The sequence below is a fragment of the Dipodomys spectabilis genome, unplaced genomic scaffold (assembly GCF_019054845.1).
Source record: "Dipodomys spectabilis isolate Male_0828 unplaced genomic scaffold, ASM1905484v1 ptg000001l, whole genome shotgun sequence".
NCBI lineage: Eukaryota > Metazoa > Chordata > Mammalia > Rodentia > Heteromyidae > Dipodomys > Dipodomys spectabilis.
In genome coordinates, this window is record NW_024870678.1 from 19,522,501 (window position 1) to 19,548,609 (window position 26,109).

Below are 26,109 nucleotides of genomic sequence, written 5' to 3' on the forward strand. Positions count from 1 at the left end.
ACAACCTTCTGAATGCAACCAATTTTAGAATAAACTACAGCCCAATTCCTACTGGAAAATGCAATATGGACAGGTCTTAAAAAGGTTTAAGCTTTAAGTAAATTATTGCACTGCCAGAGAAAAGATAAGAAAGTATAGTACAGGTTATAGTTCCGCAATGATAAAAAGATGTGATAAGATGGTTAAGTTACTTTTAATCATATACTTTTTATACTGTGCCCTTATTTTGTATGCTACCTTCTAGATCAAAATAATATATGAAGACAATATATACTCTTCCCTCTACAAGTCCCCTCACTAGTTTCCTATGAAAACAATTACTGATGAATTGTGAAATTTTGACAATGTTTACACTACAGTGGGACCAATACTAATAATGTTCTGTCAGCATTTCCATTATAAACTTTATTTTTTATGGATTTATGTCTTAGTCATAAACTTTTTGTATGTTGAAACTTGTTACTGAAATGATCAGAAGTACTCTTCTTGGAGTCAGTTTGTCAATTTCCACTTTGCGAGCTGCCCCCCCCATAAGTAAAAAAAAAAGCTATCGATAACTAACAATGTCTGGGGGAAAGTACTTGCAGCTCTAGTAACTATGTGTACATTTATCCAGCAAACTGAAAAAATACTGAGTCAAGTATGACTTGAAAGTTCATTGTGGAAATAAGTTTTAAGACATGGCATGAAGCATTCTTCCAAAGTTAGCTAAATACTTACCTCTAACTCAAGTGAAAGTTGGTAAGAATTAATGACTTGGTTTTTAAGATGTTAAAGTGACAGATTCTATGAGGTAACTGTCAGATAACTCTGGTAGTGAAGCAGCTTCAGTTTCACATGTACAAAGGGTTTTGTCCAAACAAGGAAACTTGGTATGTTTTTCAGAAGAAAATAACTCAAAATAATAAGAGATACTGCTTCTAGGGTGAGGTTTGGCATGCAAAGTTTCAACACTGAGCAAGTTTTATGGCCAAGCTATATGTCCTTAAAAATAGGGCTTTATAAATGGAAGCACTGGCACAACCTTCACTATAGTATTGCAAACAGTAACGCTATTTTATGTAACCTAGACAAGAACGTCTTTTTAAAGTCAAAAAGGTGCTCTATTTTAATATGCTGGGCTCAAAAATTTTTAAGAAAAATAACTTGGAACCACTATTTTGCTTAAAATCTCAACGGTCAGAAGTCCTGAAACAGACTTGGGACTATATAAGAGTTTGGCATACAAAGTATAGCCAGAGTGTTTTTTCCCCTTGCAGTAAGTGAGCTGCAACTGAGAAGAGTTCACTCTAGGAGGACACATCTGGCAAAGACTGACAAAGAAGGGTGTTTGTCAAGAGGTGTGGGGTCACCTAAGAGCATGACATTTCATAGTCAATCCCCAGGTTGCCAAAAATCCTTCCCTGTATAAAGCTTACCACTCCAACTTTTTAAAAGCAGCGTATCTCTATTAAAATGCTTTCTTTTCTTTTCTTTATTTCTGTTTTTAATTTGTCTTTGTTTTAAGGCAAGGCAATGTATTTGTTGTTTACCTTGTTTGTCTTCATTGTATGGAAAGTTAAGAGGCTACAACTCTTTCCATCTGTGAACATTCCATCAGGCTAGCTTAAGCTCTAAAGTATAAAAAACGGTAAAATGGAGTGGGAAGAAAAACAGCCCATCAAAAAGTGACAGGCTTCACTGAGTGCCAGGTGTTGTCTCTCTTAAAAAAAAAAAAAAAAGTGAAAAGAAAAAAAAGGAAAAAAACAAACACCAAAAAAAAAAAAAAAAAAAACACAAAAAAAACACAAAAAACCAAAAACCCAAAAAGAAAAACCATCCACCAAAAATAACTCTCATATCCCAAGAAGAAATTTTTTTAGTGGCCTTGGTCTCAGCATGGTCCTGCCAATTTCAAGCCCCGACCGTACGCGTACTCTCTAAATGGAATCAGTGGTTACAAAGCGGCCAGCGTATCGTTAGTCACAATACAACAGTAAGGTTGTGGACATACCTGAGCAATGTTCAAGGTCTAGAGCATTGGAGGATGGGCAGGGCAAGACAGGACAGAACAAAAATAAAGGAAGAAAAAAAGAAAAGACAAAACAGTGACTATGAGGCCAGCCTCAAGGAACCCAGAGTCAGCATAAACCCTCCCACATGTTAAACCACCAAAAACACACACACACCAAAAAGGAGAAAAAAAAAGTCAGCATCGAGGCCACAGTGTAGATACCAAGGGTTACAAAAATAGACACCCAAGCAAAAAAAAAAAAAAAAAAAAGTATGGTTAAGTCATGTGTAGGTTTCTCTGGCAAAAGGTATACTTGAAACTGGCCTTATAGAAAAAAAAGCAATGCAAAACAAATCAACTTTAAAAATACTTCCTTTATAATTAAACATTCTTAAGGCAATATATAAATGATAGAAACAATACATTATTTAATGAACTATATACTAAAAGTCATCAGTCTTTAACTGTTTTGCTCAGTTAGCTATAGCAAAGAAAAGAGAAAAGAATAGTGCAGATTCTATGCAGATTTTATTGATTTCCGGCATAGTACAGTACCTGCTTATTTAAACCTAGCATATTGCAGACCATATCCCTGGAATAAGGCTGCTCCAATACATATCTCAACAAAGCAGTCTGTGGTTCAAACAGATCCTTTAAAGAAAATAATAAAAAATATTATGCTTCAAGATCAACATAAATGTTAATGCAAATTATTTGAAATTGAGATTAAAAAAATCTTCCAAGGTACTTATTACCTTCCCATAGTAGGCAGAATCTAGTGGAAAAAAATAGGATTTTAGTACTTACACATAATCTATTCCCACCCCTCATTTGAAAACTGAGGTGAAGAGATTTGTTCAAGGTTACATACAAGCAAAAAGACATGAGAACCAGGTCTTTTCATCCCACTTACCCAGTACACTTCTTACTTTTTTCTGAGACCCTAAAATGTTTACATCTTTCCATATCAGAGTCGTACTCTAAAATGTCAACTTTATTGTGTCAATTTTAAAGTACATGAATACATACTTTTTTTTATCATATGTGATCATAGTTCTAAGACATACAGAAGCTTCATTAAAATCTTTGCTTCCTTTCTGCAAAAACTTTTCACAGCCAATTTTCAACATCACTTCTAGGTCTACAAGTTCCGATAAACAAACTCAGTTTATAAAATAAAAAGCGGGTAAATGAGATTGAAGGGTGCTACACATGTGTACATGAATAGAGCACAATGAAACCCACCAAACACTGTTTATAAACGGGAGAAGAGGCTGGGTTCTGGTGGCTCAGACCTGTAATCAGGAGGCTGAAATTGGAAAATAGCTGTTCAAAGCCAGCCTGGGCAGGAAATCCTGTGAGACTCTTATCTTTAATTAACCAACAAAAAGCAAGAGGTAGAGCTGTGGCTCGAGTGGTAGAGCACTAGCCTTGAGTACAAAAGCTCAGGGGCAGTTCACATGCCCAGATTTAATGCCTAAGACTGACACAAAAAAGTAAAAATAAATAAAAGAATTTCTTTCAGCCTTTACAGCCATTATATCTAAGTGTTAACTTGAAAGTTTATCCAATATATATTGAATACGAGCTGCTCAGTTCCTTATTTCCTGAACAGATTGTCAAAATAGTTTTAATGGCACTTAAATGTATGAACTTACAGAAAAGATAGTTATTTGTGTGTGTTCTTACCTGTGTTCATTTAGCTGGCTTATAGTTAAACCATATCAATTTTAAAATATTATCTTGTATTTATTAAATATATAAAAGATTTCATTCTACATTTATTCTAATTATTTCATGAATGCCAGGCAATTTTTGAGTTATTCTAATAGTTTCCTATTAACACATTACTTTTACTTCTATTTTCTTGGAGAATGTCTTGATACTCTCAATGGAAAGTTTAAGTATAATTTAAAAAAACATTAGCTTTTTTTTTAATGTGTCTTGGAAGGAAGGAAGGGAGGGAGGAAAGAGGAAGGAAAAGAGGGAGGGAAGGAGAAAAGGAAAGGAAGGAAAACATTATATGCTGATTATTTAAGGTAATATTTTAAATCTGGACTATTACAATTGTGAGGTCAAAACCTTAGAGCCATTACTGCATTAAATTTCTTAAAATTCTTTTGTCTTTCTGAGTTCTGGTGGCTCATACCTGTAGTCTAAGCTGCTTAGGAGGATGAGATCAGAGGATTTGTGGTTTGAAGACAGGCCCAGTAAGAAAGACCCAGAGACTCTTATCTCCAATTAAAAACTGAATCAGAGTTGTGGTTTAAAGTGGTATAGCATTAGCCTTGAGCAAAAAAGCTCAGGGACAGCACCTAGGCCCTGAGTTCAAGTCCCATGACTAACAAAAAAATAAAAATAAAAATTGTTTTATCTTTTAACCCTATCAGCCTGTAGCCTCTTTCAATTCATCTCAGTTATTAGAAATGTTAGCTCTTTTCCTAGTTTTAATAGCAAAATAACTGGATGCATCAGTATTTATTTCAAGTACTAGTTTTAAAGATTTCTTAGATCATTTTAAAACAGAATAGCCAAACTATATATGTTACATGGAACAAGAGCTAGTTCAAAATATGGACACAGTTGTAAGAAGTGTAACTATATTCTCAAAGTATCAATTCAATTAATAATTCTTACTAATGCAAAGGTTTAGAAGAAGTGGTAAAGGAAGGAATTTCAAGGCAGTTACCAAACACTTTCTTACAATGGTAAATATAAACACTATTTCCAAGTTTGTGGAGGACAAATGAATATATAGCATAGGAGTTAAGAATGAAGATCCTGGAATCAGCCTGTGTTCAAAGCCTGGCTCTTCCACTTTTTAACAGTAAGAAATCAATGAAAAATGTTTTCTATGTCCAAGTACTTTGCCAGGAGTGGACCACAAGGCCCACAAACCACAGGGTATATGTGGATTAGGGCATAGCATGAGAAATCAAATATCTTCTTTTAAAATTTACTTCTGCAGGATATAAAGAGGTGATCTAGCATCACATACCTTACAATCTAAGATGAAGAATATCTGAAGAATAACAAGTTTCATTACATTTAGCAACATACCTTATCATATGGTAGAAGGCCTTTCAAAGGAAAACGTAGAGTTGCAGGGTCCAATTTCCATGAATTACAAATAGCACCTGAGTTATTTACAACTGGAAGAAGACTGCAGCGACCTGTATAGATTCAAAATGTATTTAAATGCTTGTGATTACAGAAATGCCAGGTACTTTACTCATTCCACAAATATGTATTCTGAACTAGGCACTGGTTTAAAAATGTTTCGGAAATGTATTAATAAGACAAAATGTGGGAATTCCCTTTGACTCTACTTCTTCTAAATGGTTGAACACAAAATTTATGTCTTCAAAACCAGAAAGAGCTGTATTTTGCCCATGTGTCTAGGGCAGAGGTGACCAAACTACAACCTGGGGGTCAAATCTAGCCTGCCATCTCTAGTTGTAAAAGTAGAGCTGAGTAGTGCTGTAGACTGTGTTGTCCACAAAGCTTAAAATATTTACAAGATAAAGTTTGACATCTATGATTTGTTAACTTGATAAATTTTATGCAGGATGACCAAGACCTTAGATGTAACGCATATATACATATATATACACACATATATATACATAGGTGTATATATATATAAAATGTATTATATATAGATATAGCCATGCCCATATATATAGGGAGAGAGATCCATCAGCTAACAAATCCAACTAATAAATTGTCACATATATGTCCCAGGCACCCCATGTTCTTCAAATGAACTCAACATCATCCTTCTCAAAATCTGCTTCACTTCCATAATTCATCAAATCCACTCAGTTATAAACTAGACCACTCAGGATTACCTGTGTGTCATCTTCTTTAGCTTATTACTGTATATTCAGTGTCTAAAACAGCACTGGCATAAAAGCAGTACTCAATAAGCCATCTTTGAATAAATAGCAGTCTGAGGTCACTGTGATGTCTAAAATAATTGAAAAATATGTTTGGGCACTACAAAGACTGTCAGATCACATGGCTATTTTTTAAAGAACAAACAAACAAAAAAATAAACAGCCAGATGCTGTTTATTACACGCCTGTAATCCTAGCTACTCAGAAGGCTGAGATCTGAGGATCGTGATTCAAAGCCAGCCCAGGCAGGAAAGTCCATGAGACTCTTATCTCCAATAACCACTAGAAAACTGGAAGTGGTGCTGTCGCTCAAGCAGTAGAGCACTCGCCATAAGCTGAAGAGCTGAGGGACAGTGCCCAGGCCCAGAGTTCAAGCCCCATGACTGACCAAAAGAAAAAAAAAACCAACTGCAAGTGGTGCTATGGCTCAAACTGTAGAGCGCTAGGCTAGCCTTGAGCTGAAGAGCTGAGGGACAGTGCCCAGGCCCAGAGTTCAAGCCCCACGACCAACAACAACAAAAAAAAAAGAGAAAGAGAAATGGAAGAGTAAATAAACTTTAAAGTGTTTCTAATTACCAGGAAACTCAACTTCTTCAGTGGTTTTTATCTGAAATTAGACCTACTTTACAGAGACAATTTTTTTTCTACACAAAGTACCTGAATACAAGACTACTATTATGAAGCTCCCACTCAATGACAGGCAACCATACATACACATGCATACAACACTATCTTTTAGCATTTTTCAAGTCAGATCACTAAAAAGTAGGTACAATTAAACATAGTTGAATTAAAATCCTACCACAAATGGAGTTTATCCTTGCTGTGGGCCTGAAGGTATCCACAAAGTCTGACACTAGGTTTCCAAGTAACTAAAAATAAAAGGAAGAAAAAAAATATATATATATATAAAAATCAAACCTATACCTTGAATAGTGATTTTTATCTAGATTAAATAATATATATATAAAGAATTAGAAATGCTTGGCATAGAACAATTCCTCAGAGATGAGTTCTTTTTTTCTTCCTCTAAAAGATTCACTTACCAGTCTACCTATTTCTAAATTAAAGTAAGTCATCCACAATATCCTGAGATTACTGATGAACCTGTATTTTTTTAACATATAGTATGAAAACTGTCTTAGTAAGAAATGAAAAAAACATACATATTATCTAAAGAACAGTATCCTTTTAAAAAGGTAAGCAGTCTTTTTTTACTCATTTTAATGCCAGTAATGGGACTTGAACTAAGGGGCATCACGCTCTCCCTTGGCTAGTATAACACTCTACCATTCAACCACACCTCACTTCCTGCTTTTTGCAGTTAACAAATATAGAAGTCTTGGATTTGTCTGCCTGAGCTACATGGAAAGTAGGAAATGTTACTCTTTTCTTTTCTATTTCTCTCTACGTTTACAGTGTTATAAGAAATCCTAACTAAAACCTTTTTTAAGCATAGAAACAAAAAAGATATAAATTTTAAAATAAAAATTTCTACTAAAATTTGTGGAAAAGGTAAAACATACCCAATGTGGAAGTTTTCCCTCAGGATACAGTTTCCTGATCTCTGTGACTGCAAAATAGGCTGGTAATAAGCAGGCATTTCTTTCTAAGATATATGCTATAACCTAAGAAAAACAAAAGAGTGGTGCTTTTCTTGACTAGTCCCATATATAAGATCTTTAAATACAGCAGAGGTAATAACAACAAAAAGGATGTTAAAAAGCAGATAATATTTTTTGACAAATGTTAACTGAAAGACACCTTCAGTTAATTAGGAGAAATAAACTTAAGAAATCTAATATAAGCCCACCTAATCTGCATGTTTATTACATGTGCTTTAGGCCGAGTTGTAGAAAAATGAAAAAATCAAAAGAAATTTTGAAAACAAAAAATTTTAATTCCTATGTTTTCTGTGGAGAATCTCTATCAGTACATTATTGTCAGCTGTGTTGAATCTTCCTTTTTATCTGTTGAGTGTTTTCTCTGTTCTTTTGTGAAAAATCTGCCTCCCCTAAATCAGCGGGTGCCCAAAAAGCAAGGTAAAAGTTAATATGCATAAATTAATGTTAAAGACAAAAACTTTAGGTCTATTGCAGGTTGGGCAAAGATATAGGAAAAAAGGAATCACACATTCACAGGACAGTACTGAGCTCTGTGTATCGTAAGCACTCACAGTTTTCCCTCAGCAGTGGTTTCTTTGGAACCATATACCCAGATAACAAGGTCTAGTCTACTTAAAAATCACACACACACGAAGTAAGATGTGGAGTAATCTGTATTAAACAGCCTGAAAGGAAATGGAACTTTTTATGAATTATGATAAATTTAAAAAGGACCTCAACAAAGCTAGATTCAGATTACGATAAATGAATGTCAGAAGTGTATAAATTACCTCTTTTGCTGCCAGAAGCTGCTGTACAACTGCAGAGCTTACTGTATTAGGAATTGTCAAGATTTTCTCCAAAATCACTTTTAAGAGATCTCGAACACCCTGACATATGGGGAGGAAAAGATATAGTTGAAAACTAAATAATGTCCCCTGTGTTAGATATCTAAAGGTTTCAGGATATACTCTCTAAGATTGTACCACTGTTTTCTGGGTCAGTGTTAACATTTAAGTCTCTTACGCTGAAACACAAGATTCATGTTCCAAAACAGATGCTAAAGATTGCCATGCAATGAGTAAACGAAGTCAGTTATAAATACATTTTCTACATTCTCTCAAACATTTTTAGTCCTTAGAACATTAGTTTCCATTGTTACAAAGACTCAAAAAAGCTTAGCTTATGCCATGGGCAGAATCGTATTGGAACAGGACTTGGATAAACTGAACTGTGAGTAACACCTATTGGAATAGGACTTGGATAAACTGAACTGTGAGTAACACTATGAAGTTTTCTGGCAGAAGACTATTTCTACTAGTTCCTTTTGGCACATCCTAACTTTATTCCCCTTTGTCATGTAATTTCTCCAATGTTTTCAATGAGTTATTGTGTCAATCATTTCTATGTATCTCTCAGTAGCTGTACTATTTGATGGAGAAAAAATTTTCACCTTTTTAGAAATTTCACCTTTTAAAAAATTTTCACATTTAGAGTATAAACTATATGATCAAGCTTGGTGAAAGTAAGGACACACACAGGGAAGAATAATCATCAAGAAGCATACAGATAAGCAGATGGCACTTGGTGTTCTCTAGCTTGAATATATATCCTAAAAATTTTATCATGCCTGAAAGAAATCACCTTTATAATTAGAAAATAATACCTTGTAATCAACTCCTCCAATTATTTTCCGGACCAGCTTAAATGTTAAGGCCCAAAGTTGTGTTCTTTCCCATTCAAGAGTGTCAGAGTTTATTAAGGATTCACAAACTATCCTAGAAAAAAAAAAGGAACACTCATTCCAGTTACAAGGTAGACTTTTCACGTACTCTAATAATAGCTAAGATCTGTGTACCCTGAGCATTACATTTATCACAACAATGTTTGTTTCCTGTATTAGTGAAACATACTTAGATCTGTATGATATTTTACTTCATTTTTTTTGCAGTATTAGGATTTAACCCAGGACTTCATTCTTTTTTTTTTTTTTTTTTTTCAATTGCATCTTTTTTTTTTTTTTAATTTAATTTAATTTTATTTGTGAACATACTGTACAGAGGAGTTACAGTTACATGGGCAGGATAATGTGTACATTTCTTACCAAGCATTGCAGCCTCCTCCTTTGTTTATCCTTCACATCCCTTCCCAGCCTCCCCCCTCCCCCCCTAATCCCAATCCTTCTCCTTCCTCCCTCCCCCCAGCCCCCCCCCCCCCCACCAACATTGTAAAGTTCGTTTTGGACATGACAACTTGTACTTCTCATTGTTGCAACAGGTCCACCTGTATCCTTAAACAACTGGTTTTTCCCCATCTCCTCCACAAGTTAGGACTTCATTCTTATTAATCAGGTACAATGCCACTTCAGTCATACTTATTAGCCCTTCTGACTTGTTATTTTTCATAGTTTTGTTTGGGGTTAACCTTGGCATATGATCCATTTCCCTATGCTTCCTGCAGAGTTGGGAACACAGGCAGAAATGATCATACCTGGCTTCTTGGTTGTTATGGCATCTCCCTTTTCCCATGGCCTGGCCTCAGACTGCGATCCTCTGTATCTCTGCGTTCTGAGTAGGCAGAATTACAGGTGTGGACAACCACACATGGCTAATACTTTATATTTTCTACTTGTATAAATGATCAAACATCAAGTAGAAGGAAATTAAATTTAGTTATCTTTTACTAGAAAGAAATCTATCAAAAACTTTTGAGGAAATACTATCAGTTGGTAGCAGACTGTTTACCAAGATAATTACAGTGAGATTTTTCAATACCACATACCTTTCTGAAATGTGACACTGACTGATACTCACCTACTAGAAAAGGATCTACCTTACCTTTTCTTAAATCTTGGCAGATGTAAGTTATGGCAAAAATGGTGAGGGTTGACTTCCTGCATAGACATTTTTTACAAGCTTTCTCTTGGACTTCATCAAGCTGTGAGAAAGTCTGGGCCATAAGGTAAGGGAACTCATGGTGGTAACTGGCTGAGAGTCCCTGGGAATGCCCAGACGAATGCATGAGTGTGGAAGACTTTGTCACAACTCTTGCCTTTGCCACCTCAGATTACAGTTACACCAGAGAATACTGAAAAAGATACCCTTCAGCTCAGCCACTTGAAGAGACTCACTTCTTTTCTCATTCTCTTATAGTTGTACGACAGCCACCTCAATTGTTTCCCAACAGTTTATAGAGAAGAAAATACTCATCATTAAACATACCTGGGTGGAAGGACACCGGTTTCAACTGCCATTGCCAAGCAATCATAAAGAAAAGATATCCTCTTAGGACTATGCTGGCCATGAATAAATTTAACAATCCATTGGATGCATTGTTCATGAGACTCCTGGAAAATTTTTGAAAATGGCTTCATTTTAGGTCTAAAGTTACATTTTATAACTAATAAGTATCTAATGTTATACCCTGAGTACAGTAGACCTTTTGTTCCGATGGATTTATTTCACAGACTGCTGGTGAGGAAAGGCCTCAACTGCTCAGGATATACAGGGTTTAACACTGTAGCACACATACTTGATTTGTTTTCTTCTCATGATGCCACCCAACTTGTGCTAAAGACATGAGGCTTTACAACAAATCTAAAATTAAATACTTTATGTGCCCCCTTTGGTTTGGGAGGATTATTAAATCTTCTACCTTGGTTTTGAGAACATTATTCACTTTTTTGGGAGGCATTCTGTCATAAAATTAAGACGTAATAACATGGAACTGGCAGAGAACGTCTCTGCATCAACTTTGCTCTGGAATTCATGCATGGGGATTCAAAAATTATAGGTTTTGCGATTTCTTTTGATTTGAAAAATTTACTATTACATCTGACCATGACAGGTCAAAACATGTCTAAATTTATGAATAAGACAAATTTACTAAATATTGAGACAATGAATAAAATACTTAAAATATGAGTGAATGAAAATAATTTCTATAAAAGCAAGATAAAACATTTCAGATTTTTAAGAGGGTGCTGGTTGGCTCACACCTATAATCCTAGCTACCTCAGGAGAATCATGGTTTGAAGCCAGCCTGGACATAAGACTCTGTGACTCTTATCTCCAATTAACCAGCAAAAAGCAAAAGATAATGCATTATTGCAACACGAGGTCTTCAAGAATCACTTATTTTAACTTTTTTGTGGATATGTTTTCTGATGACTGTTCTTTGTTGAAGTATACTGCTCTTTTCCCTACTTTTTTTTTCTTTTTCTTTTTTGGGTCTGGTCGTGGAGCCTTAACTCTGGGCCTGGGCGCTATCCCTCAGTTCTTCAGCTCAAGGCTAGCACTCTACCACTGTAGCCACAGCGCCACTTCCGGCTTTTTTCTTTTTGCTTATGTGGTGCTGAGAAACCAAACCCAGGGTCTCATGCGTGCAAGGCAAGCACTCTACCACTGAGCCACCTTCCCAGCTCCCCCCCCTTTTTTTTGTCGGTCATGAGGCTGGAAATCAGTGCCTGGGTGCTGTCCCTGAGCTTTTGCTCAAGGTTAGTACTCTACCACTTTGAGGTATAGTGCCACTTCTGGTTTTCTGGTGGTTAACTGGAAATAAGTCTCATGCCTGGGCTGGTGTTGAACTGTGGCTCTCAGATCTCAACCTCCTCAGTAGCTAGGATTACAAGAGTGAATCACCAGTGCCCAGCTTCCTTTCCTTATCGTTTTTTTTTTTTTTTTTACCATGTCTTTGGATTCTTATTACAGAAACTTTGTATTTTTCTTATAATATCTTTGTACTTTTACCCTTATCTTTAGTTTCTTCATATCAAGGCTGCGCATGTTCATTATTAGAACAAAAATGAGATTTTTATCTTTTACAACAGAAGTCTAGCACAGCTGTTTTCAAATGTAACAACTCAATCAAGATTTGATGAAAAATTATTTTGTATAATCTAATATGGGTTTCTTAAAACCATTTCCTACTGTACTGTCACCAGTTCGAATTCACCATACAGTTTCTCCACTGAGGTACACAAATTACAAACAATTTAAGCCTGAATAAAAAATGGTAGCCGTTTTATTTCGTACTCTCTAAAAGATTTTAACATCAAAGATTATACATACATGTGCTATATGATAGGTATATCTAAATATATGATATTGGTATATATGTGGTATATATATATATATATATATATTTATGAAGAAGGGCAGAAAAATCATCTGCTGAACCTATTCATACTTACCTGAGAAAGGCCATTCCAAAACTGTCTGAAGGCTGATAAACAGCTAATCAGTTTTGTTTTCTCATCTTCAGGCGTATCCATAAACATGCTATGACAACAAAAATCACATTATTTGCCATCCGTGTGTGAAGGCTAATTAAATATAGACAGGATATTATGCTCTTCCCCCGCTCCCAACCCCAAGACAATACTAACAAAACGTTACAAAGAGATAACCAACCTCCTAACACAAAAATCCTCTATCCGTTTTACTCACCCGGGGAAAGCCTCTTCGATGATTTCTGTTTTCTGTCAAAATAACAACAAAAAGGCATAAACGATCTTTTTTGGGGGGGGTTGTTTTGTTTTCAAATGACGGGTTCCCCTGGATTAACATTACAGAGGCATGGGGGGGGGGGCAAGTCACCTCTCATCTAATCAGCAACTCACAGAACCAGGCTAGCCCCCCCACAACCCACAGAACCAGGCTAGCACCCACACCTGGCCGGGTGGGTGCAGGGCGGAGGCGGCCTGAGGCCCGGCTTCGCCCCCCCACCCCCGGCCCCCCGGAGCTGGACCTGGCAGGGCGGAGGCGGCCTGAGCCCCGGCTCCGGGCCCCCGCTCCGAGCCACCCCACCCCGACACCGCCCGCCCGCAGCTGCACTCACCACCACCTCCTCAAAGATGCTCTGCAGTTGCGTCTCCATGGGTACCCACGGCCCTCCCGGCTTCCCCCGGCCCCCAGCGGTAAGAAGCAGAGGGGCGGATCACCGGGAGGAAGCCGCCACTCTCTCGCGTCGCTTCCGTTCCTTTCCCTCAACAGCCCGGCAACGCAACGGAAGCTGCACGGGGTCCCGGAAGTTCCTGGTGCGCGCCCTTTATGTAAGCTCCCCCCTCCACCCCTCCAGAAACTAGAGCCGCAGGCAAGTAGTTCCTACGCGACGAAGAATGGCGGGCGAGCGGAGGAGAGAGGGTCCTGGTGCGGAGCCTGGAGTCTTCCAGTCACTCGGAGTCATTGTCGACCGCAGGCCGCCACCTACCGGTGGGAGCGAGAATAGCTTCTTTTTCGAGGCTAGTTTGCAAGGGAAAATAAAACCGCCGGGACCAGGGGCTGCAGCAAGGCCCAAGTGAGGTCTAAGTGCCCGACCTGTTTGAGAAGGTGACATCACGCTTCCCTTGACCCCCACGGACCACGTCTTCTCGCTCGGGAAAAGTCAGTGCCCGGCCCAATGGCGGACTCTTACCTGGCTTGTAATGAAGGGTGAAGAGAACCAGAATGAATGCATCATTATTGATTTTGAATTCGAATCACTGGATGATATCTACCTACTCAAGATATAATCGTATAAATGTAAACATCGCCAATTAATGAATCCTGAAGGAAGTAGGTATGAGTCGGAAGAATAAAAAAAACCACAGAATTATTGAAGCCCAACAATCCTAACATCTCTTATTCCTTCTGTCCTAACAAGTTATCTCAGCATAGATTATCTGATCAGAGTTCAGTTTTAAGACAGTGTTCATCTACCACGTGGAAAATTTCCATGCTGCTCCTCTGTGTGGTCCAATCGGTGTCCAAGCAGGTGCTGGTACTGGTTCCACTTGTGTAATTGATAAGTCACAATGGTCAGGACAGAATTTTTCCCTAAGAAAATAGAAACGAACTTTTACATTCTGCTACTATACTCACTAAATAAAAGCTGACTCTTCATTTCCAGATCTCACTGTGTTTCCATCATGTTCCTGTTTGGTCATACACAGTACAATGAAATATATAAAGCATAAAGGAATAAATCCAGAAATTTCGACATAGGTTGACACTTGCTTAGCATGTCAGTCAAGATACAGAATATTTGGTATCATCCTGCAAACTCCTCATGTCCCTTTGTAACCCTCCAACCAGGAGGCAGACTTCTAATTTGTTGCATTTCATGTTCTTGGTGTTTATATGCCTGGACAGTTTAAAAAATTTACTTACTATCATCAGGCAGTTTTCCATGTGCTTGTTTATTCTGCAAGTTTTTCATTAAGTATATGCATAGTGAAGTTTTTCCTTGCCTTGGCATCTTTTTTGTTTTAATTTTTTCTATCCTGGGGTTTGGACTCATGGCCTCTCACTTGCTCAGCATGCTTGCTCAGCTGGTACCCTACCACTTGTGCCATGTCTCCAGCTCGACTTTTTGCTGGTTATTTTGGAAATGGAATCTCATGTACTGTTCTGCCTGGGCTCCTTTCCAATGGTGATTCCCTGGATCTTAACATCCTCAATAGCTAAGAGTTGCATTATATGTGTTTTAAGGGATCTCTACAACTAGTAGAAAATTTCATTTTTTATTGAGGATATAGCATTAATTTTTTTTTTGTATTGCATTAGTAGCCTAAGAAATTATTGTCTACTCTATCACGGTGCTGTCCTTCTATGTTTTCTTTAAAAAAACTTTATGATTTTATTTTTTATTTATAGATCCATGACCTATTAGTGAGAGTTTGGCAAGAGTATCTTTTCTTCTGATCCCAAGAAGTTGTGGTAGTTGTCCAAGGCTGATGGTCTAAAGACATTGCTCCGCTCGTCCTAGAAGAGAGAATATCAAGCCACACAGGAATATTCTCCTGCTATTAGCCACTGGAATTTGCTCAGTTAGGTTTCAGGCAACCAACTCTGACTCCCATCTTCTTTCTTCTATCTCCCTTTTAGAATGCTATCTTATCTATGTCGCCCTACCATTAAGTTTTTGTTTGTTTGTTTTGTTTTTTGACAGTCTTGGGGCTTAAACTCTGGACCTAGGAGCTGTCCCTGAGCTGCTTTGTGCTCTAGGCTACCACTTGAGCCACAGCATTCCTCTGGCTTTTTCTGAGTAGTTATCAAAAGCTCCAAGCAGTACAAAAATCTTTCTTTCATGGATGCGATGAATACATTCAAATGGACTAAAAAGGAAGGCTCTCCTTCAATAAGTTGGTCCTTAGTCTGTGAATGAATATGAGCTGCTCCAAGACAGATGATGCAGAGTGGTCGTAAGTCCCACTTGATTCCTCCTCTGAGAACTTTACTACTGGCCTGGAACAAGAAGATTCAGACATATCTATACATTGAGACATCCATCTCCCAAGAAGAGACAGAAAAGGTTGGCTGATGGGATGAGAACTTCCTGGCTCTGACGATGGAAAACAAGAACTAGTATTAGGTAAGGAATTTGAGTGTCTTCCAGAAGTAGGGGAGGCAATAAAACTATGCTCTCAGATATGTCCTAGAAGACAATCAAGTTATTCTGACACCTTGATTTTAGCCTAGTGAGATTGGTATTGGACTTGAAATCAATGGAACTATAAAAGAATACATTTGAGTCGTTACACTAAAGTTGTGGTGATTTGCACCATTAGTTACAGAAAACTAATGTAACAATCCAAACGAACACAATCCCCAGGTATCAACTATCTTGGTTTACTGAGAATAGATTATTTGATTTGTTATACTGTTTATCGTAAGATATCCCCTCCTTTCATTGAGAAGTAGACTTTTTAACTTCACTTCCTTTCTACAAAACATTCTCTCCACTTTTCCATGTTGAAGTTCTACACAAATTTCCAAGAACAACTTAACTACGTTACTCTCAAACCCTAGCTAATTTTCTTTCTGGAAAATTAACCCCCCTTTCCCAACCCCTCCTAACTACAGGCATCACTGGTTTTATTCTGCTTATTGAAATCATTTTGAGTTCTGCAGTGCTGCGTTGGTATAGCTGTCAAATCCAACAGTATTTTCTATTTCAATTGCCTTAGTCTAGTTTTTCACATTGCACCAGCACTGTGAAAGCCACACCTGCCTGGCCTCCTCTCTGCTTTATCTCTGAGTATGTGGATTCATGCCAGTCTTCCAAGGCAGAGAACATTCTTCAAGCAGGCCTTTCTTTATGTTCTTCTCTGGCTCTAATTCATACTTTGACCTTCATTTCTGACAGAGTCATGTTTAAATTTGTTCAATCCAAGGCTTCCTTTTTTTTCTTTTGCCACAAGATGCTTACAATTCTAAGCAGATTGACGATGTTAGGCTAACAAATGCTGATTTCAGATTGTATCTGAAAGTGTCCATTTTTAGTAAAAACAAAATCAAAGCCAAGTGCCAGTGGCTCATGCTTGTAATCCTAGCAACTCTGAAGGCTGAGATCTGAGATTACAGTTTGAAGCCAGCTAGGTCAGGAAAGTCTCTGAAGCTCTTATCTCCAATTAACCACCAAAAATCCAGAAGAGGAGCTGTGGCTCAAGTGCTAGAGCACTAACCTTCAGCAAAAAAGCTCAGGAACAGGGCTCATACTGTAAATTCGAGCCCCAGTACTGGTACACAGACATATAGACACACACACACACACACACACACACACACACACACACACAGTCAAAAGAATCATATGGGTATTAAATTGTTCTATTACTTGATATTTTGACGATAATATCTAGAAGACTTCTATTAGGTTTGTTTTCTTTGTTCCAGTACTGGAGTTTGAACTTAGAGCCTAGAGCTCTCATTAGCTTTTTGGTTCAAGGCTGGAACTCTAAAGTCTGGCACTCTATCAAATGAGCAATAACTCCATTTTCAGCTTTTTGCTAGTTCATTGGAGATAAGAAGTCTCAGATTTGCCTACCCAGTCTGGCTTCAAACCTTGATCCTCAGATCTAAGCTTCCTGAGTAGCTAGGATTACAGGCATGAGCCTCATGCCTTGAATTTTTGTTGTAGGTGTTTTTTTTGTGGGGGGTGGGAGAGTGTGGGGAGGTGGGGGGAGCAGGAGTGGTTACTTATTTTGGTGCTAGGGATCAACCAAGGTTTGCTGCTTCGGTGCATTGTAAGATTTTGCTTGATATTCTGATTCTATTAAAATGTTGTGGGCATGATACACGTGACCCATAAATTGATATGTAGTTATCCATGTGAGATGGAAGACTATGTGCTTCCCAGGGAAGAAATGTGTATACTCATATTTTCCCAAGGGAATCAGGATTGCCTCAGTGAGAATGGAATATGTTTTTGTGTAGAAACAAAAACACAAAGCTGAAAGGAACTGCTCTGTTTGACCTCTCCAATGATAAAATAAATCCAACACATTCTTCCTAAACAATGACTCTTTTTTATATATATAAAAACTTTTGTGCATGCATGCACACATATACAACAGCTCTGACTTCCTTATTACTTGTGGTCTGCTTAATCAAACAAATGGACTGCGGAAGTAACGACAAGTAGAGTCTGGTATTGAAAAAAGATCTACCAAATAGAGGGATTCATGCCCTTTAAAACCTGATCTTTAGCACAAAGAGGCTCAGGGGCAGTGGCCAGGCCTTGAGTTGAAGCCGTAGGAGTACAATTGCATACTTTGAGTTTATGTCACAATGTATTTGATCAAATACCAACTTTGTTTAGGACTTTATCTTTTTTTTAAAAGATGTTTTAGTTAGGGTTATGTACTTATCTCCATTTTTGTCTCCTGAGAGAGGTTACTCCCTCCCCAGGTTCACAGAATTCACCATGAAGACACACAAGGCATTTTGTCCTAACTACTGCTCTCTAGGTACACTCATGACATAAACAACCAAGGGGATGAAATCTCCCTCTCTGAGTTACAAGCAGGGTGGGCCTTTTGTCAGAGTGGCATTTTAGAGGCATTTTAGGTCTTAACTTTAGGGGAGAAACAGCAACTTTGAAAATTGTTACATTTTCCTTAATAAAATGTCATACATATGTAAGGAAGAACGTATAAAACTTGCACGACTCAAAAATAATAACAAGACAAATGTGTCTCTGTCTTTACCAGGTTGAGAAATGTCACCTCGTCAGAACCTGAGAATATACTGGGGTCCCTTCTCAGTGATAGCACCTTCTCTTCTCAGATGCAACCCCTGGAGTGACTTTTAGGTCAGTCATTGTCTTGATTTTCTTTATATTTTCATTCTGTATTTACATAAGAGCTTCTGGTCAGGTCAACTTGACCTGAAGCATTGTTTCTTAGGGATCTGTAAGATTTGATTTTCAGGTTTTTCTTTAGTTGGGGTTTGAGCTATTGGGTTGGGTTGAATAACCAGAACAAACACCTTGAGTTGCAGACAGGCACAAAAAGTTCTAGCTGTCTGTAGGGAGCAGGAACGGTGAGTCTCAGTTTTTAATATTCTCAATCTCTTACCACTGTATTAATACATGATATTCTTGGCAGCCTGAACAAGAACCTGAATATTTTTCTGAATCCTCTTCCTTAGAAGAATTATTTCCTTCTCTATTCTCCTGATACTTAACTAATACACTTCTTGTGTACAATGTGTCATACTCTTTTATGGTCTAAATTGTTTCTTCTATAAAACTAATGCTTCCTATAGTAGATTCAAATGCTTGCATCTTTTATCTCACCAAGTCTGTAACCTGATGTTTCTCAGTTATTCATTGTTCTGGATTGTGCAAAATCATTCAAAGTGCCTCTATTTCTTACGCAAAGCTTCCTTTGAGGTGATAGCTATTTCTAGAATGCTGGATATAGAGGCAGACTTATATCTACCAAGAATTTCATCATTAATAGCCAGGTGGTTCACTAGAGAATGATGTATTCTTAATGTTGTTTCTAAAATCATCAGATGGTTTATTTGGAAATTCTTCCTTGACTTTCTTACAGGGATTGATCATTATGCTAGATCCCAGAACAAAATGTCAATCTAGAAGTGGCCTGCTCCCTAACCTCCAAAGAGAGGACATACCAGAGAAGTGTTCCTGGGTAGGAGTAAATAGCTCAGCTCACATCATGTTTAGAGAAGTGAGTGGCTCATGAACTGTACATTTTACTTCTCTGGGCTTTACTAGTTGAGACTCATCTTCCAGGCCTTAGGATCTCAGGTAGCATGTTGAGAGGAAAACTTCCTTGGAGGTCTCTCTAAAGTTTGAGTCATAAATGGAGCCATCAGGAAGACACAAAACCATGAAGAGTCCATGAACTCCTGGAACATCAAATTAGTATTATTACTATGACTATTGTTATTGTTATGAAAATGGAGGAGAAAGGAAGGAAAGAGAAAGGAATCAGTTAGTGTCTGAGGTTCCAAAGGCAAAAAGGATGGGTTTGCTTTGGAGTAAGCTATCTGTCTAACTGCTCACCTTGTGGGATTCTGGGGTGGGAAAAAGCAGAGAGAAGTAGGAGAGAGAAGTTGCCCCCAGTGTGTTAGCCAGCCGTCACTGTCAGTGATGGATTAGTGGAAGAATCAGAGCAGAGGCTCATTCATGTAGGATCTAGAAGGAAGAAGGCCTAGAAGGGGGGTTGGGAAATATATTGAAATGGCTAATTTGGCAAGGTTTATGGGGAAGATGAGATTTGGAAAAGAGCTAGGGGTAAAAGTTTAATCCAGTCTTGTTTGAACACCAGTTCATTGGGTTAGCATTTTCTTAAGGGTTTTGTTAGCTCTCTAACTTTTTGGGGACTGAGGAATGATTGTCCTGTGGAGTTAAAGGGTGAGTAGTTAGTAAGAAAGAGAGAAGGGCTTGCTTAGAGGGATGGAAAAGGCGGCGTAGATAGTTTTGTGGAAGGTTAGGAGTCAAGGAGAAGCAGCTTAGGGGAGGTCTCATTAAGTAGCTTTGGTTGAGAAATTTGAGAGGTCCTGCTTTAGCTTTTGGAGTTTAAGCAGGGCTGTTAGTTTGTAGCTTTACCCTTGGAAGCTTACACCCCCCCACCCCCACCCTGTGTCAGCTACACAAAGAGGTTGAACCGGTCCTCTGGGAACCAGAGAGAACTTATGAGGTGCTGATTTCTCAATGGAAAATGATTATAATAATATAAAGGTCAGGAATCACGGGGTGCTAGTGGCTCATGCCTGTAGTCCTAGCTGAGCTCTGGGGATCACAGTTTGAAGCCAGCTACAATCATTGATTCTACTGTATCTTAGGTCCTTATTTAAATGCCTAGTGATCCATCTACTTACCATATTTAATTTCCAAGATGTGAGGTCCCATATTCCATGTTGAGGTCTGTGCCTCCTGCTAGACATCTGGTTGGCATTGCTGTCGCACAAGTTCACCTACTCAGCTAGTGTTCAAGTCATCTCTTGTGTTGGAGAACCAGCATCTGTCTTCCCATGCCAACTACATCCCTGGTTACCCTTCTCCTTGGGTTCATGGTTTCAGTCTCTTTCTACATTTTATTCTTGCCCTTTCCTCATAACTGCTCCTCCTTGAAGTTGATCAGTTGCCCTTTTGTCCACACTCTTATGTGATTTGAGGTCTCCCTTCCTTGATGACTCTTATTTCCTCCTTCTATTGGACCAGAGCCTGGTATCTGTCTCACTCTCTAATTCCTTATTAGATGTGATTTTTCTAGATGCTCCCAGTCTGGCTTGTCAGACTCACCTAGGTACTGAAGCAGAATAAACTAGAGGGAAATGAGGTAGGGTAAGCAGCTTTACAGCAAATGCAGGAGATAATCATTCATCTATTTCCCTTAAGATTAAGGGACCAAAGTCATTTAGGGGAACATGAGACAGATAAATTGAGGAAAATGAGGCCTGGTGAAGGCAACTTGGAAATAATGGTATTTAGAAACATAGAAGTGTTCCAAAGGAAAGCAACAGGATGCATTCCTTCCTGAGAGATGACTTTTTCCCTCAAGAATTAACATTTGTTTAGAAGAATGTATGCCTTCCTGAGAGAAATGCTCCCCCCAAATGTAAGCAACTTCTCACTCAAAAAGTAGACAACAGGAGGCCTTCCTTATCTCAAGGATAAGGATCTGGTTTATGGCGTTCTTACCTGGAAAGAATGCCCAAACTATCCAGAAACTTAGAAAGTAATACCAGGAATGACTGGAGCAAAGACAAAACACTTATCTTTGTATAACTTTGAAGTCAGACCCCTTTCCTTTATCATAAAAATAGCCCAACAGCCAAGGAGCTGTGTGCACACACACAAGTATGTGTGTGTGTGTGTGTATGTGTGTGTGTGTGTGTGTGTGTGTGTGTGTGTGTGTGTGTGTGATCTCCCCTTGGGAGCACCCACACTCTGCTACAGTGTGCCCCTTCCTTTCTACCTATCTGTTTGTCTGCTTTTTGTCTGCTTATCTGCTTGCTTACTTACTCAAGAAAGCTCTGCCAACTTTTCTTACCATCGTGACTTATCCAGAAATTATTATTCTGCAATTGAAATCAAGGACCCTAAGTGAAGAGTCCCTACTTTTAAAGAGAAGGTTCACAAACCCTCACCTATGTCCAGTGACAGTGCTAGTTCGAGAAAGAGGAAGAAAAGGCTTCTGAGACTCAATGGAGTAAGGAGATGTTTAAGGCTTTCTTGAAATAGCAAAATTGCAAATTCTAAAATGATTTCAGAGACACTCCCCAAATTCTGTGGACACTGAGACTTCTTAGAAAGTGAAAATGGTTAGTGAGGAATGTGGTGGTGGCAGCCTTTCAGAGCACAAGCATTTGAGATCATTAAAGTGAAGCTTTCAGAACCCAGAAGGTGCAAATTGTTCTGAAGTTGGAGGGGAAAAGAAAAGGAGGGCTTTTGAGGTCCAAGTAACTTGTAACCTGAAGATTCAAGTTATAGACACTGCATTCAGGAGTCTAAGTTCCCTGGAGAGTGTGGGTTTATGCAGTATCCAATACTCAAGTGAACAGTTAGGAACACATTTCTAGACCTCAAGAGACTCGAAATTGGTTAGGGTGTCAGATTCAGTCAAGGAAATTTCTGAAGCAGAAAATGTGAAGTGATGCTAGATGATAGCGGTATCTTTACTGTACCTACCTGTACTTACTAAAGCCTCAGGGCCGGAAGCACTAAAACGCACTTCTATTATAACTTAGAAATAGTCTGGAATTACTTTGAAAAGGAAGAATTAAGCCAGTTGCTGGTGACTTATGCCTGTAGCCCCTAACTACTCAGGAGGTTGAGATCTGAAGATAGCGGTTCAAAGCTAGCCTGGGCAGGCAAGTCTGTGAGACTCTTATCTACAATTAACCTCCAGAAACCTGGAAATGGAGCTCAAAGTGGTAGAGCACTAGCCTGAGCAAAAAAACCTCAGGGACAGCAGTATTTTGGCCCTGAGTTCAAGCCCCACAAAGGATGAGAGAGAGAGACACACACATACAGAGAGAGACAGAGAGAGAGAGAGAGGAGGGGGTGAGAGAGGGAGAGGGAGAGAGAGAGAGAGAGGATTTAATATCCAGAGTTAACTACCTTGTTAATGGTAGAACAAAGACTTTATCAGAGGCATCTTGACTTCACTGTCTTGCTTTTTAAAAATATTCTCAGGAGAAAAAAGGATGGAGGCTTCTCCTCTATGTTTCCTATGTGCCATGAAATGAGCAGCTTCCCTATGGTACTCTGCCTTGTCACAGATCCAAAACAAAAATGGGACTCTAATGGAAACTTCTGAAATCATGAGATCTAGTTAACCTTTCCTCATTAAAGGTTTACTGCCTCAGTGATGAACGTAGAAGAGAAAGAAGAGTTCCAGTGGTAGAGAAGGTAATTAAACACATAATGAAAATATAGGACCAGAGCTGGTAGTATTCCAGTAGACAGACCTAGTTCAGAATCAAATTTTACCTTTGTGGGTGACAAAATACAACCATATGAGCTAAGATATCCAAATTCTTGTATATGAATTATTATAGAAGAATGTCAAGATCAAGAATTAAAAATTGCTGGGTGCTGCTGGCCTGTAATTTGAGCTACTCAGGAGGCTGAGATCTGACAATTGTGGTTTGAAGCCAGCTGGGGCAGGAAAGTTAGTGGGTCTCTGATCTCCAATTAACCACCAAAAAGCCAGAAGTGGAGGTATAATTCTAGCAGTGGAGCTCAGGAATAGTCCCAGGCCCTGAGTTCAAGCTCTTGGGCTGGCACCCACACACAAAATTAAGTCAGAAACCAAGAGCACAAATCCGTGTGTTACAAGAAGAGGAGAGTTCAGAAATGTTTTGAAAACAAAGAACAATATATAATAATGCTCAAAATATCAGTGAGTTCTCCAGAGAAACGGAATGGAACTGGGTAATGAGTATTGCTGACAAGCAATTTCTTCACCTGATTGTGGAATCTGATATGTCCCAAATCCAATAGGCAGAGTGAATTGGAGAGCAGGCAACTCAGGCTAATGCTGCTGTCTTGAGATTGAATTTCCTATCTCATAAATTCCTTTTGACTTTTAAGGCTTTGAATTGGTTACATGAAGGTCATTCACATTATTGAAAATAATCCTTTTAAAGTCAAATTATTTTATTTTTTATCATACTTACAAAATATCAATGCAGCAACTTAGACTGGTGTTTGATTTAATAGTTGAATACAGTAGTCTTACCAAGTTGACATAAAACTATCCATCCCTGAGAAGATAAAAGTAGAAGCTCAGGACCCAGAGTCAAGTGCAAATAAGCAATCAAAACCCAGAAACCAGAAAAACTTGAAGGCCTATGGAAATGTCTAGATAAAAGCATAACTCTTAGGAAGCCACTAATTATGAGGAAATGTTTTATCTAGGCTTAATCTTCTTTATATAAATTCTGTAGAATATAATGTTCTCTGAAGTTGTCTCTGAGTTCTGTGGCATCAGTAACCAAAATATGTTACACAAGTGACCAAGGCCCTTTGGCCGACCTTATCTGTGAAATGGGCAAGTATGGTTAGCTAGAGTGGATATTTACTAAAGGGAATTTGAAAATGTATGCACACCTCAAACTATTGAAACTGATCTTGACCAGATGCAAAACCAATTGAAAGAATATTTAAAAGATGATCTAACCCAACCAAAATAGAGCATGGCTTTCAGAATTTAAGGAAAAAAAAGTAAATCAAAGCAACACAAAAACAAAACAACCAAACAAACCCCTCCCCAAATATTTCTGGGTGCTTCTAAATTGATCCAGGATTGAGAACCTCATCCTTAAAGATACTCAAACATTTTCATTTTGTGTCAAGGTTTTAAAGACCTAATAATCCTTTTTGGGTCACTGAAAAATAGTATGTAAGACCTTGGATTGGATCATCTCTGTGCAATCTTGTTTCAGCCATTCTTACCAGTGCTGCTTCGGAGGAGGCTGGTGAGTGGAACCGGGAAAGTAGAATATGCAGGACTAAGGGCTTGATGGGCCAAACTGTACAAACCAGGAAAGGAAAGTTGGCTCTCTGTTATAGTTTTGCTTTTTTTCTCTAAACAGAGTGACTTCAATGGTAGAAAATGGCATTTTGATATGATTTTCAGAAACATTCCTAACATTTTTGAATTATCACACAGTAAGATAGATTCTTCCATATTTTAAAAATTGATTTTAACATTGCAAAAATTTAGAGTAGTGTTTTCCAAGGGTGTACCACACAGCCTATAGGATTCTAACAATCTTTACACTAGAGTTATCAAGGTTTATTTGACCAAGGTGGTTATCGTGGGAATAATGCTCTATAATACCATACTTTGAGAATTGTTTATTCAGGGCCATTGAAAGTAGAAGAGCTTAGTGCTCAGTATTTACCATAACTTTTTGGCCACACTCTTGTTAATTTAGTTCTTTTTTTCCCCCTAAACTTGGAAACCTCATCTCATCTCAGAGTACATATATTAAACTGCCCTGATCTTTGTAAATAACAAAATAGTAAATTCTAGCTGATTAGTAAAAATTGTCTTGCATTTCAGGAGTTAGAAGACTTAGTTACAATTATTGTTCTAGTGTCTAGTGAATATATAGGCAAACAAGCCACCTATTTCAGACGATCAAAGCTTTAATTTATTTACTTCTGAGATAGAAATGAACTGGGGTAGAGCATTTGTCTAGCATATGCAAGACTTTAGGCTTTAATTCCAGTGTCAGAGGGAAAAGGAGAAGGAGAATGGTGAAGAGGAAGAGAGAGGGAGAAGAGAGGAAGTAGGGAAGAGGAAGGAGAAAAGGGAGAGGAAAATGGAAAAGAGGAAAAAGGATAGGAAAGGGGGGGCAGAGAGACAGATACAGCAACATACTGTATTATAAGAGATTTTTTTTAAGGTACTGGAGATTGAACTCAGTCTTACATACAGTACACAAATATTCTACTAGTAAGCAAAAAAATCTCTAGGCATAATTTTGACATGTGACAATGTATATAAAAACCTTTCTAAAATGATGAACCCTGTAAAATACAAGGCAGAGTTATGACAGTGTTAAACTCTGTACACTATCTTAGCACGATTTCACAGCTCCTGCTACTGTCAAATCATATTTTCATGTTTTCAACTGTGCCATAATCTATATAAATGTAGAAACTCCCTGTAATAAGGCTTCGCATTTTGAGTTATATTTTAAAGAGCACCAATTATCAGATTATGCTACAATTTATTACATTTTCTTTAGATGTAATATTTTTATATTGTTTATTATTTATAATAAATTAATATTGTTTATCATTTTATATATAATATAATTTAGAGATAAATTCTAAATTACAATAAGCAAAACCACATCTA

The 26,109-nt window shown here is 38.0% G+C and overlaps 1 protein-coding gene across 4 annotated transcripts in view; it reads right to left on the reverse strand.

Moving 5' to 3' along the window:
- Window positions 1-13,453, reverse strand: part of Med23 (mediator complex subunit 23) — a 44,057-nt gene extending 30,604 nt beyond the window's left edge. For 2 of the 4 annotated variants that reach the window (XM_042669818.1, XM_042669132.1), the window contains exons 1-11: window positions 13,335-13,453; window positions 12,944-12,975; window positions 12,688-12,775; window positions 10,718-10,842; window positions 9,163-9,274; window positions 8,288-8,386; window positions 7,419-7,520; window positions 6,695-6,764; window positions 5,054-5,166; window positions 2,549-2,644; window positions 1,994-2,011 (exon numbers count right to left, since the gene is read on the reverse strand). In XM_042669818.1, the coding sequence (XP_042525752.1) occupies window positions 1,994-2,011; window positions 2,549-2,644; window positions 5,054-5,166; window positions 6,695-6,764; window positions 7,419-7,520; window positions 8,288-8,386; window positions 9,163-9,274; window positions 10,718-10,842; window positions 12,688-12,775; window positions 12,944-12,975; window positions 13,335-13,373 (894 nt within the window). In that variant the 5' untranslated portion in view covers window positions 13,374-13,453. The remainder of the gene's footprint in view (window positions 1-1,993; window positions 2,012-2,548; window positions 2,645-5,053; window positions 5,167-6,694; window positions 6,765-7,418; window positions 7,521-8,287; window positions 8,387-9,162; window positions 9,275-10,717; window positions 10,843-12,687; window positions 12,776-12,943; window positions 12,976-13,334) is intronic. The other 2 variants (XM_042670925.1, XM_042670389.1) reach the window with 1 other exon arrangement.
- Window positions 13,454-26,109: the final 12,656 nt, after the last annotated feature.